This window comes from Cervus canadensis, chromosome 19 (genome assembly GCF_019320065.1).
Source record: "Cervus canadensis isolate Bull #8, Minnesota chromosome 19, ASM1932006v1, whole genome shotgun sequence".
In the NCBI taxonomy this organism is placed as follows: Eukaryota; Metazoa; Chordata; class Mammalia; order Artiodactyla; family Cervidae; genus Cervus; species Cervus canadensis.
The window spans coordinates 24992664-25005243 of NC_057404.1; the positions used below are offsets into that span (position 1 = coordinate 24992664).

At 40.4% G+C, this 12580-nt stretch overlaps 1 protein-coding gene across 2 annotated transcripts in view; it reads right to left on the minus strand.

Annotated features, from left to right (window-relative positions):
* The window catches only part of SLIT2 (slit guidance ligand 2), a 383481-nt gene extending 372260 nt beyond the window's left edge, over window positions 1–11221 (minus strand). For both annotated transcript variants that reach the window (XM_043438885.1, XM_043438884.1), the window contains exons 1-3: window positions 11043–11221; window positions 8289–8360; window positions 7070–7141 (exon numbers count right to left, since the gene is read on the minus strand). In XM_043438885.1, the coding sequence (XP_043294820.1) occupies window positions 7070–7141; window positions 8289–8360; window positions 11043–11221 (323 nt within the window). The remainder of the gene's footprint in view (window positions 1–7069; window positions 7142–8288; window positions 8361–11042) is intronic.
* Window positions 11222–12580: the final 1359 nt, after the last annotated feature.

Below are 12580 nucleotides of genomic sequence, written 5' to 3' on the forward strand. Positions count from 1 at the left end.
ATCTGCCCACAGGATCTCAGGACTAAAAATTCTCTGGATGGAAAGTCATGGTTTCAGAAAGGTGTGTAATGAGTCTCTGAGACACATTCTTTTAGAGAAAAGATGAGAGAGATCCCAGTAACTATTTCCTCTGGGTGGCCTTCAGTGAGATGATCTTTCTGTACCACACTAAAAACCACAGGCCTCTAAAATGCAGACTCTTAAAACTCAACTTGAAGGGCATTATTGACAAGCTTTGTTTCTAATTATTATCTGCCACCCACTCCTGTTACTTATCCATTGTTAAACGTTGGAGGTCTCCTTTCAATTTCCTCCTCAATCCAGTTAACATTTGCGACCTTCATCCCAATCCAAAATGTAAAATGAAAATGATTTTACCAAAGCTAGTAAGAAAGTCTCATATTTACCTATCACTGTAAATGTAATATATTTACAACGCACCTGATTCGAAACAAGTATTTGATGAACACTGCCTTTTAAAGTCTATCGTTTACAATCTCCTGTTTCTCATACATAAATGTCTTCTTCTCAGGTAAATTTCCATTTGTCTTTTATGCTAACATTTTTTAAGCAAAGATTTTTAACATTTAGCTAGTATTAGATAAATTTTATATTTTCGGCAGTATCAGTATTTTCACCCTTTATGCTCCATGGTAAGAGATCAAAATTTATTAATAAAAAGTTGCTTCCTCTTCACTCCCCTTACTTCTTGATAGTCTCTATAACGTTCAGAGCGATTATGATAAATACTCTGAAAAAAATTTGGAGAAGGCTTTGCACTTTCTTCACATCTCTTCTATTGACTATATGCTATAAGAAGAAAATCAGAAGGAAAATGATAGTAAATATGGATATTTAAAAGTCAGATTTATTATAGACACATTTTATTAGCTCAAAAAGATAAAGTATTTCCAAAACTCAGCTTCTGAAAAACAGGAAAGGAGATGTTGAAATTTGTAATAATAAAAAGTTCCAACTCTGCATCAAGCATTTTGCGAAAAATACGTGCATTATCTTACTGAAACCACATACCATTACTACGAGATATAATAACTGTCTCCTTTAATGATGACCAAACACACAGTTTTCAAAGATAAGACAATTTGATCAAGATCTCACAATGGAACTGAAATCAAGTATTTACTCTCATGTAATGTTTTAAAGGTAAGGAAGAGAGATTGTATCTGTTTAAAAAGCACAATCAACAGTAAAACCAGTGAATATTTGCCAACGTTCTACAGGATACCAGGCAATAGCATATAAAATTACAAGGTATTTTCAACCGAGGGGAGGCTAGGTTATCTACAGTGAGGAGAATGGCAGCTGAGAGATAGGAGGCCCACCTGCATTCAGGGCGGATGGACACTGCCAAGAGAACAAGTAATTTTCCATCGATGTTATCTTAAAGCAAAAATTCCAACTGCATTAAAACCAAATCCAAATCCAAAATCTAATTCTGAAAATGTTTTCACCAACACTCCTTCCAGTCCAGCAGATATAAATTGCTCTGAAACAGGTAAGAGCAGTATATGTAAAGTTCACGCAGAAAAGTCTCTCATCCCATGTTAAGTTGTAAAATTCAGTTTAGAAGGCATAATTCAAGCAGAAGGGTATCCAATAGGAATGAAAGACAGGAGTTCAATGTAAAATATTTGACATTGGTTGCTTCCACAAATACATTGGAACAGTGCAAACTAAACTACTCATTTCAGGGGAGACATAAAGGCCACAGCATCCAGCAAACACTGTTACAAAGGATGAGCCCAAAACAGATGTGGGAAAAATAAACAGCATTGCCGCTGCAGAATTTATAAAACGTTCCACAAAGAGCAAACAGAACTTCTCACCACCGTTCAACTTCAAGGCCCATTAAAAAACGTTGTATGAGAAACCCTCTCAGATAGATTCAGTGTTCTGCTAAACTTCAACAGTGCACTTGCATTAAAGCCTTCTAAGATTACAGTCAGTAAATGCAATTTAAAATAGTTCACTATCACTTATAAACAGGCAAGAATAATTGGACATTTAATGGTTATCACAGATAAAGCGATTCACACTTGAGCATCGAGGTGCATGATTTATCTCTTACAATGTACATATCGAGCTTCTTTACCGAGTTTGAGATGTTCTTTATAGAGACTTTCCCAAGAACAACTGCAGTGACTTTAAACTTGAGTATGAAGGTGCCAGAAAGTATGATGAGCTTGCATTCTTTTCCAAGTAGATTAGCACTGTTAGTATGTCATTACTTCAAGAAAAAGAATGTGTTATGTGTTGCTTATAAACTTGCAGGATGAGTCAGAAGAGGGATTCTCCACATCCCTAATGAGCAAGGGATTGGGGAAGACTTCCCTCAGATCTGTTCCACAACACATTCTCTGCTTGAACTAATGTGTAGCGACCTACAACCAAAATTCTAGAGTGTTGGAGTTCCTTAGTTTCACACTAGCTGTCACATGCCTATAAATGGTGTGCACACCCAGGGAGAAATAACTTAGTACCACCTTCAAAAAATACATGTGCCATTGAGATATCCTTTAGGGAGAGTAAAGTGTGTAGTCAAACTTAGGCTCTATTGTAAAGACATTTCTAAACTGAGTTATTTTCTTTATATCTACTTGGTAGAAACTAAAATAGACAAGTGAACATGTTTTGCAATGGCTTCATTATAATAATACTTTTAGGACTCTTTTATTCCAGCAAAAATGAGTATCAAATGACATAGTTAAAAAAAAAGTAATCTGAAATCCAAAGATACAAAAACTTGGAATGTTTAAAGAAATATTGTCTTAAGAGCGCCATTACACTTTACTGATAGGAACAAAAGTACAACCCAAGCCTTTGGCTTTATCACTTGTGCAATTTCATTATTGTAAGCGTGTAAGATACTATGAAGTTAATGAAATACCTAATATCCAAGGTTTTCAATGGTATGCTACTGGTTTTCATTAATGTAATGTAGGCATATATGAATTTTATTTTGCATTATGAGTGTTTCATTGCATTTAGTACAAAATGCCCTACCATTTTTTTGAACAAACTTAAAAAATTTCAAAAACTTTCTCATACTCTTGTACTTGTGTTGTCAAGGAATGTATAAAAGCAGATGTTTTACAGTAGTGCAATACTGAAATGGCCTGCATGCACACCTGCTAAGTCGTTTCAGTCATGTCCGGCTCTTTGCAACACTATGGACTACAGTCTGCCAAGCTCCTCCGTCCATAGGCTTCTCCAGGCAAGAATATTGGAATGGTTTGCCCACGTCCTCCTTCAGGTATCTTTCTGACTTAGGGATCAAAACTGAATCTCTCATGTCTCCTGCACTGACAGATGGATTCTTTACCACTAGTGCCACTTGGGAAGCCCCGAAGTGGCCTGGGTCTCTCTAAAATGCCATAAAATAGAACTTTAATTACTTCAGCATAATCCCGTAAGACATAAGTGAATAATGGAACTTTACACCTGCAGAGAAAAGTCATGGGTCCCAGTGTGATTTTTTTTCAGCCTTCTAACACATTACCCACTAGTCAAGAAATACTTTGAATTAATAATTTTGTATGGAGACTTTATTGCAGATATACACAGGTATCGTCTATGAAGTATAATGAAGTATAATTCTTAAATGCTCCAGTTCTTCACTATAGCTTATTTGTTTTCCCTTACTTAGCTTCCATTGAATATCTAGTCACTTAACTGTATCAGCTTTCATTTGAACGTTTGATCAAACAATATGAGACCTGTAATGCAGTATAAGACCTATTAATGCAATCTACATCAGGCACATTCTCAAGGCTTCATTCTCATCCCAGATAAACAAGTACAACTGGCAACGCAGAACACCCACGGGAATCTGCCAGGGCACATGTTAGGTCAAGGTGCACAGTGGGAAACTGTCAAAAGTGGATGTGCTGTGTGCTCAGAGTGTGTAGGTGTGATTAAAACTTATTCCTTTTATGATGACTCATAACCACAGTCTGATCATATCATCTGATGTTTTCTATACAATACAAAGAAGTGAGAGGCAGTGAGGCAGTGAGAGAGGAAAGGAAAGAAGGAAAGGAAAGAGGGAGAGAGACGATTTTAATTCCCAATCTAGTTCTTGGTGTTTTGACTGATAACCTTGAGTTCCATCAATTCTTTGAAGTGGAAAAAAAAAATGTGCTTCTTTTGTACCTATATTGTTTTAACAATAAAGATTTTTTTATCCTATACTAAAATTAAACTCAATCTGATAAAATGATCCTGTTTCTTAGAGATTAAAAGTCGGATTTCTAAAAGGAACAGCTCTTATCTTCTGTTCTCAGAGTCTTCTTTCTCTAGATCAAGTTAAAACTCTATCAACAAAAAATAAAAAGAAAAAACTTATAATTTTGAAATATTCACAAGATATCATTTGGAATTGTTTTGATTTTATCATTTTAAAATGGAAAAACAAATTTAAAACCATGTATTGCACACAAATAAAGTTAATATTTTTATTTTTGTTCTTTACACAAAGAATGAAAGTTAAGTTGCCCTATATATATATATATATGTAGTATAAATGGCATTTACAACATAAATCTGCATTTGTAGACCTTTTCATAATTTGGAGTTTGAATTTAAACTTCAGATTCAAGGTGCCAAAAACATAAGTTCACATGAGATATATTATTTAAAAGTTAATTCACTGGTTACTTCCAATTTATTACGTTGTCTCTTGCAACTATTGGGAGGGGAAGCAATCTATGCGATGTTAATGACATCACCTACTACAATAAGAATGTATGCCATAATTATATCATTATAATGCCATAGTAATTTGATTATAGAACTCTCTGGGTAGCTTTTTAAATTTCTATTTTTTAATTAATATACTGAACAAAATATAAAACAGTTTATTTCACAATAACCTGAATGCATTCTTTAGCAAAACTGTTTGCCATTTAATGTATTTAAAAAAAAACTAAATATTTGAAAAGTGTTCCTAAGAAATGGTTTTGAATTCCAGAGTCCCAAGGAGATGAATTGGCTGTCAGATAACAATGTGTTTCCATCAGATGGACTTGGCAGTTGTAAACAAAAGGAATTTTCTCAGCTTTTCCTCACAAATATGAAATATTTGCTCTCTGCCAACAGCTGGGGTGATTTAAAGAAGTCCTGCATATATATTAGTTTTCATTCAAAATTACAAACCTCCTCCCACTCTGAAACATCTTACTGCATCTTCATGGAACAGAAAATTGTTCTGAGATGAAGTGACACTCCCAGGGGAAGTTAAAGTCAAAAAATAGCACCTACTTACAACTTTAACCGAATTTCAGATCATAGTGTATCTGGTTAATAAATTTTAGGAAAAGTTAATTTATTCAAAATGAAAGTTCAAACGATACTCCAAAGTGGCTTGAAAAATAATGAAAAGGTTTGTTTTGTTTCAGTGTCTGAAAATACTTAAAACTACAAAAGAAACCAAATAGAGACTTCATGAAAAGCCACTGAGAATCTTTCAAGGTCAAAGTTGTTCAAGGAAAAAAAATATAAATATACATACATATATATCTCACATGTATATATAAATCCTAAACACACACACACATACATGACTAAATATAGGTTATTGATAAAAAACTATTAACATTTAAATGATCATTTTAAATTATCTCTTCATCTTATCATTTAAATTATATTAATGCTTAGTTTCAATGGATGAATTAAAAATAAATTTGTCAAGTACTCACTAGCTAGTCACAAAAGAGATCAAAGAATAAATAGTTTCAGAATATTTTTATATATTGAGATAGATTATGAACTTATGAACTTTGTTATAAACGTAACCAAATGTTTTCCTTATCTTTATTTCCTTCCCAAAACTAGCTTGAAGTAGTGGCTTTACATTTATTTTGAATCCCACAAATATATCCCTTTATTGTAATACTGTTCATGGAAAAATTTTTTATAAATAAATTAGGTATATCTGTATTTAACTTTAAGTTATAAGTGTAGCTTCTATTTACAAATAACTTAGAAGTTGACAAGTCATTTTTTTATTTACAATTATACTGAATTAACTTTTGTAATAGGGCCCAATGAATCTGAGTATGTGCTATACCCAAAATGAACTTCATATCTCACTATTTTAAGTAAAATTTTTACTTTTACCTAAAGTGCCTCTTAAAACAGACAAGGAAACTTATTAAAATAATTGTCGCTACTTTCAATAGAGCCACTATTTGGCCTTAGAAATGCAAAGCTACTAAACTTGAATTATCAAGACATATGGAGATATATAATTCATATTTCAAGTTACAAATTGTGTATTTATCTTAATTCAGACAGAGGCTTCTGTCTTTTGTACATATACACGTAGGCCTAAAATAATAATGGTTCTCAAGTAATATATATCAATCCATAAGATTTTGTGTCTGAAATTTAAAAAATGCATTTTGAATTCTGAAGTCCACATTTGATCTTCTTGGGAAAAAAACAATTAATGTTAAATGACATGCTTTGATAAAGTAATTCTTACTTCCATTTATCCTTAAATGCTTTTCCCAGCAAAAAGAATATTTAGAAAGCTACTGTAAAATAATGAAATAAATATTCACCATAAGTGTTAAATATCAGAAGGCAAATCTTTATAACATTAAGAACTTTAAATATTTCTTCCAATGCCATTAATGACACACATAGTAACATCATGGGAACTAAAATAATTATCAGCAAAATTTTGTTTTATAATGCCCCATAAATACAAATAAAAATACCACCTTTCCTCCCATAAGCAAATAAAACAAACTATATGAACAATAAGAAAAAACGTGCATCTCTTAAGTACCAAAGCAATGGTTATCAAGGAAGTAAAAGTGTCAGGAAAGTAAGTATGTTTTTGAACTTTATCACAAATTAGTACTATTTAGGCAAAACTTCTATAATTTCTAATTGTAAATTAGTCTAAAAATCACTAATTCAACCTCTTGTTTTTGTAAATTTACAAAGACTAAGACATGAAATTAAAGACATGGTCCTCAAAATGCAAGTATTATTAAAAATATAGTTATGTCGTCATAAGTTTGGAATTGAAAATACTCACAGTCTCTCCAGTTCTTTAAGATCCTGGAATGCTCCTCTTTCAATGGTGGTAATCTTATTCTCCATAAGCTGACTGAAATGCAAAGTATAACAGGGGTCTTAATGTTAGCACTCATTATCTGAAAAAGTTTCAATTCAGCAACTTAAAACTTGTCCATTTACAAAGTTAAATACTGCTCTGGTTTCAGATTCAATACAAAATCTAACAATGATTTATATGAAAAATGTCAGGGAGGGAAAATAGTATCCTCATCACAAAACTTTCATAAAAAATACTAATTCAGTTTCTCACAAAATTTAGTCAGAATCCTGAACCTTAAACTATAGTATATCTTGAGGTGTAACCCATGATACTACAATTTTGATGGCTGGTTTTCAAGTGAGTTCTTAACCGAAAGAATCAACATACAATAATTCATCACATATAGACTTCAATTCACTGATAGATAAATGTCAGCAATGGGAAGAATTCATCAAGGGCAAAATGTGTTTTTTAAAAATAAACGGTGAACACACAATGATCAAAAGTATATGTTCACCGCAATATAAATATTAAATTTAAACTTAATTAAAAATTTGTAAGAAAAAAGTTTTACATTACACTGAATCTCAAATGATGGTTCACTCACAACTTAACACCCAAAGAAGTAATCACATTGCAACAATTTTATAAAAGCTGCAAAGTTAATAGATACAAGCGATAATTCAAAATATTACCAATTCAAAATATTTTAGTGGGAAACATTTCCCGCTAAAAACTTGGCAAAAACCTGGATTGTTTTATTTTAATGTTAGAAAATATTTGTATGTGTTGATTGCTAGAAAAGTCTGAACATTTTTATATTAGCAATAATAAAATGCAGACCCACTTAAATTCTTTCTAGTTAATCTCAAATCCTAAAAGTATATCAAATGTCTCACATTACGCATATTGTGAAAGCAATTATGTTACATTTTTATATGCATAAGCACTTAGGGTTGTTACAGCAAATATTTGAGGTCATTTCCATAACACTATTTTATGGCCTGCACCTAAACTTAAAAGCCTACATTTTTATTAAAAATTGTAGTACACTGATAAACAGAAAGGAAACCAAGGCCTGGTAAAATTTTATGTTTCTGTCATTGAGACAGTTTTTAAACCTGAGATCGGTAATGATTCAAAATCCACAACCTTAAAAAACATGGTAATTCTCCAAAACACAGAAGAACATACTTACAGAACTCTTAGGTGTCGAAGACCAGCAAAATCTGTCTTGGTAATCCTTGTGATGTTATTTCCATTCAAATCCCTAAGAGAAAACAAGTAAGAAAATGAAACTTCCATTTAATTTCTATCATTATCTAGTTAAAGAAAAATATACACTAAATAAGAACTGGGAGATAAAAGATCAGTTTCAATTATTAGTTTGCAAAGTAAAAGAGAGGAAAAGAGAAGGAAGTCATCTGTGAAAGAAAATTTTTAAAATGATTCTTAGCAAGTTTACAGTCTATGCTTACCAGCATATGACAAGAAAATGAAGGGATTCTGTTATCTAGAGTTCTCTTTTGTGTGTGTATGGGAGTGCTTTTCATTTTTGTTTTTATAAGAAGGTGTATATTAATTTCACAGATACTCTGCTGTTTACTATAATTGTTATGAACACTCCCAAAAAGTTTCCTTCAGGAAGTTAAACGAACAATTTTCTAATATTATTCAGGGAGAAATTTTAAAAATTCAGACCCCTATCCTTAGGTGGCACCGTGGCTAAACTTCCTAAGGCAAAGAATAAAGTTGAAATGTCATCAAAAGAACTGCACTTCAAAGACTGGCATTTATAGGCATTTACCTTCCAACAATTCTATGTTTGTATGAAAACTAAACTCTTTATTTGCAGCTCAGGAACCCCCGCTGCGAACTGTAAAGTGAAAACTACCAGCAAGGGCAATAATGGAAATAGTATTCAGACCCTGACATTTTGGTCCAGATTTCAGTACCACAGTTTCCTTGAGTCACAACCCCCTTTTCTGGCATCTTAGGTCATGATCTAAACTTGCCCTGGTTTCAATCATTTCAAGTAAAACCAGGCTTTGCTGCGGTTTGAATGTTCTCCCCTTCAGGGAAGTAAACCTTACCTTGACTTTAAGACGGCATGTTTGGGGTCTATATTTAATGTGCTTATGTTGTCAATAATATAATTTTATAAGCCGCCACTGAGTAAACTATTTTCGGAAAATTCTTTATAAATCCCTCTTAGGGGTACATTTTTTTCAAGTACCTAAAACTCAGTTGCTATATTTATTTTTTTCCCCAAATGCATTCCCCTTTTGTTGAATAAGACGTGTTAGTGCTTAAACTTTAAACCATTCTGAATAGCATGAAATGACAAGCGCTAAGGCTGAGTTTTGCATTGCCTTCCCAAACCATTTTCCTTGCTGAGCAAAGCACCATCGAATTGTTTGTTCCCTTTTCGAACTAGCTGACCTGACGTGAGTCCTCAAGCCCCTATCTCACACAAACTTGGTAGACCACATTTTTGACAAGACCCCTTCGGTAGGGCCGCAACGTGCCCAGCGCTGCGGGCCTGGGAAGGAAGGCAGAAACCGAGTAGGGGTCAGCTCAGTGAGGCTCGGGATGGGGGAGCCATTTGCAAGGGAAAGAAGTGGCTCGACTTTAAACTGAGAGAGAGGGAAATGGGTTGGATACGATCGACTCGCAGCGCTGAGAGCCGCGCGGGTGGAGGCGTGCGAGGCCAAGCCAGTCCCCTCCGCGGCCCTCCACCCTCACAGCCCCGGGCGCAGAGGCCCGGGGAGCGCAGCCCGGGAGCGCCTCCCAGGTCCTCCCTGCCCCGCCCGGCCCACGCGCAACAGTGAGGGAAGCGCGCCCCGGACGCCGGGGCAGCGGCCTCGACGTTCACAAAGAGAACGGCCTCCACGCTTCACTTCCCTGAACTCGGAAAGCGCCCCACAAGCAGCGCGTGGGCCGTCATCACCCGCTCGGCTATTACTTCTTCATTAGGGACTCGCAGAGACAGGGAGGCGGGGATGTCTGCGGGCAGCAGAGCGCGAAGAAAGGAGAGGAAGGAAAGGGAGCTGCTGACACGCGCAGAGACGCAGAAACTGCCAGAAAGGTGGAAAGGGGGCACTGGGGCTCAGCAGGAAGGGCCGGAGGGGGCAGCCGAGGGCCGCGGGGTTACCAAAGCGGTCAGACCCGCCTTCACCGGTCCTGGTTTGGACAGCCAGCCCTAACTTCGCTTAGTCGATGGGACGCGCGGTCTGCCTCTGGAGTCCCCCGGCTCCGACACGACCCGGGGGGCTCTCCGCCGCCGCCTCCTCCCCCGGGAAGTGGCAGGCGGGGGAAGAGTAGCTGGAGGCTGCGCGCGGCCGCTATCCTGGGGCATCCTTCCTTCCGTGGGCCTGTGGAAGCGCCCCCGGGCGGGGTCAGCCTCCCCACACCCCATCTCCTCTCCCTCCGTCCCCAGGAGGGCGACATAAAGCCCGGGAGCAGAGGTTTCTCTCGTTTGAGTACCCCTTCCCCTCCACCCCCCTCCTCGCGCCACCCCGCGGTGACAAGAGCCGGAACGGAGCCCTGAACCGACCCGCGAGAGTTTCCAACCGCAAGGTGACTCAGTTTACGGAGTCCAAGGAACAAAGTCGCGTCTCCCTTGCCCCGGGCATACTCGACTCCTCTTTCCTCATCTCCCCGCCTCCCCAGCCTCAGAGAACCAGCCCGCAAAGGGCTGCGAGTGGCGGGACGAGAGCCGGAGGAAGGGACCTAGCGCAGTAGTCAGCGGGCCCGCCCCTCCTCGGGCAGTGGCCCCTCCTTGGGCAGCGCCCTCCCAGAGAGTTCAAGCCTAGGATGCGCGTTGAGGAAAGCTAGCGGGGGCTGCCCCGGGCACAAGTCCCTGTGACTCGGGGTCCCTCCAGTCTAGATACAGGGGCTGCGCGACCCCGATGGGAGGGAGGGCCAAGGTGGAGAACGCGCCCATACTCACAGTCTCTCGGTGTTGCGGGGGATATTCCTGGGCACACTGCGCAACGCCAGCCCGTGACAGTCCACTGTGCTCCCGGAGCAGGAGCACTGCGCCGGACACGCTTGCGGCGCCACCTCGTTCAGGATCGCCAGCACTAACCCCAGAGACAGGGACAGCGTCTGCCAGCCGACGCCGTGCATCTTTCCCCGCCGCCTCCTAGCTCGCCGGCCCCGGGGGTTTCTCTTTAGCTCGTTCCTCTGCTCCAACCGCGCGGTGCCTGAGGCCCAGTGCCTCGAGCCCAGCCACCAGTGTCCAGATAACGTGCACGAAATGATACAGAAGTAACAGTAATATTCAAGGCAGTAGGGCTGACACAGGTACACGCCTCTCAGCTCCCCTCGCCCTTCTCCTCCTGCAGGGCAGGCGCTCCTTGGGCAACTTTAGGTCCAGAAGATCAATTGGCCTGGCCAAGGCTACAGGGAGACCCCAGAGCAGCGGGGAGCGGATCGCGCGTCGTCTGTCTGGCAAATATCAACTTGGCGGTAAGAGACCTGAAGCTTGCAACGGCTGATGAAGATCGTGAAGATGCAGGGGCCAGTTGTGCGTGGAACTGAGGTGATCCGATTCCACCGACCCCCTCTGCAAATCCAATTCCAGTGAAGACTGTAGAAGACAGAAGGAGGAGGCTCAGTAGGAATGGTGGCCTCGATCAAAGTGGGCTCTCCGAAACTAAAAGGCGCAGGAGCCCCGCGGGCCGGGAGCGAAGCACACTGGACGAGTGGACATGGCGCGCGGGGGCGCACGGGGCTGGCGCGCAGCCTGAGGGGCGCGGAACTGCGCTGCGGGGCTCCTGGCGTGACTCACTCACGCGGCCTCCCCCCTGGCCTGCAGCTCCTCCGCAGCCCCAGCCGGTCCCCGTCACATGCGCTTCGCTAAAGGATGTATGGGCAATTCCGCCTCCCGCCCGGCGTCCTTGGAGACGCTCCGCACGAGGGCCTTCCCCGAGGTCAAGCAGAAAAGACAAAAGGGCAATCGAACCGCCGCCACAGCAGGCAGGAACATCCACTAGTCACGACCACGGCAGAGGAAATCCAAGAGGCCAAGTTGAGGATGAGAGCTCCTGCTAAGACTGAGTAGGGAATGGCTGGCAGGCCGGCCAGAAAGAGTGTGGAAAGGCCAAGCTGGAGGTGTCCGCCTCCCAGGTCCTCCCGGGGTGTTCCAGAGGGCGGAGAGATGGCAGTTGGGTCGGTGGGATCTGCTAATCCAAGGAGACCCCAGGAGGCAGCTAACTGCAGTCCTGTGTGCGTGCGTGTGTCAGCCCCTCGCGTCTCCCGGATACGCCGCGGCTCCGCAGCAGACACCTGATGGCAGAGGTGGAAGAAACAAGAGCAGCCTCCTGGAGGGGGGGCGGGGCGCAGCCCCTCGGTCTCCCCCCGACAGCCGCCCACAAGCGGGCCCTTCTTCTCAAAGTGCAGGAACTTTTCCCAGGCTTTGAATCCAGTCCCCACAGCTACGGTGGGAGTCCTCCCGCCGACGTCGCGACGCCGCTCGAATCCGGG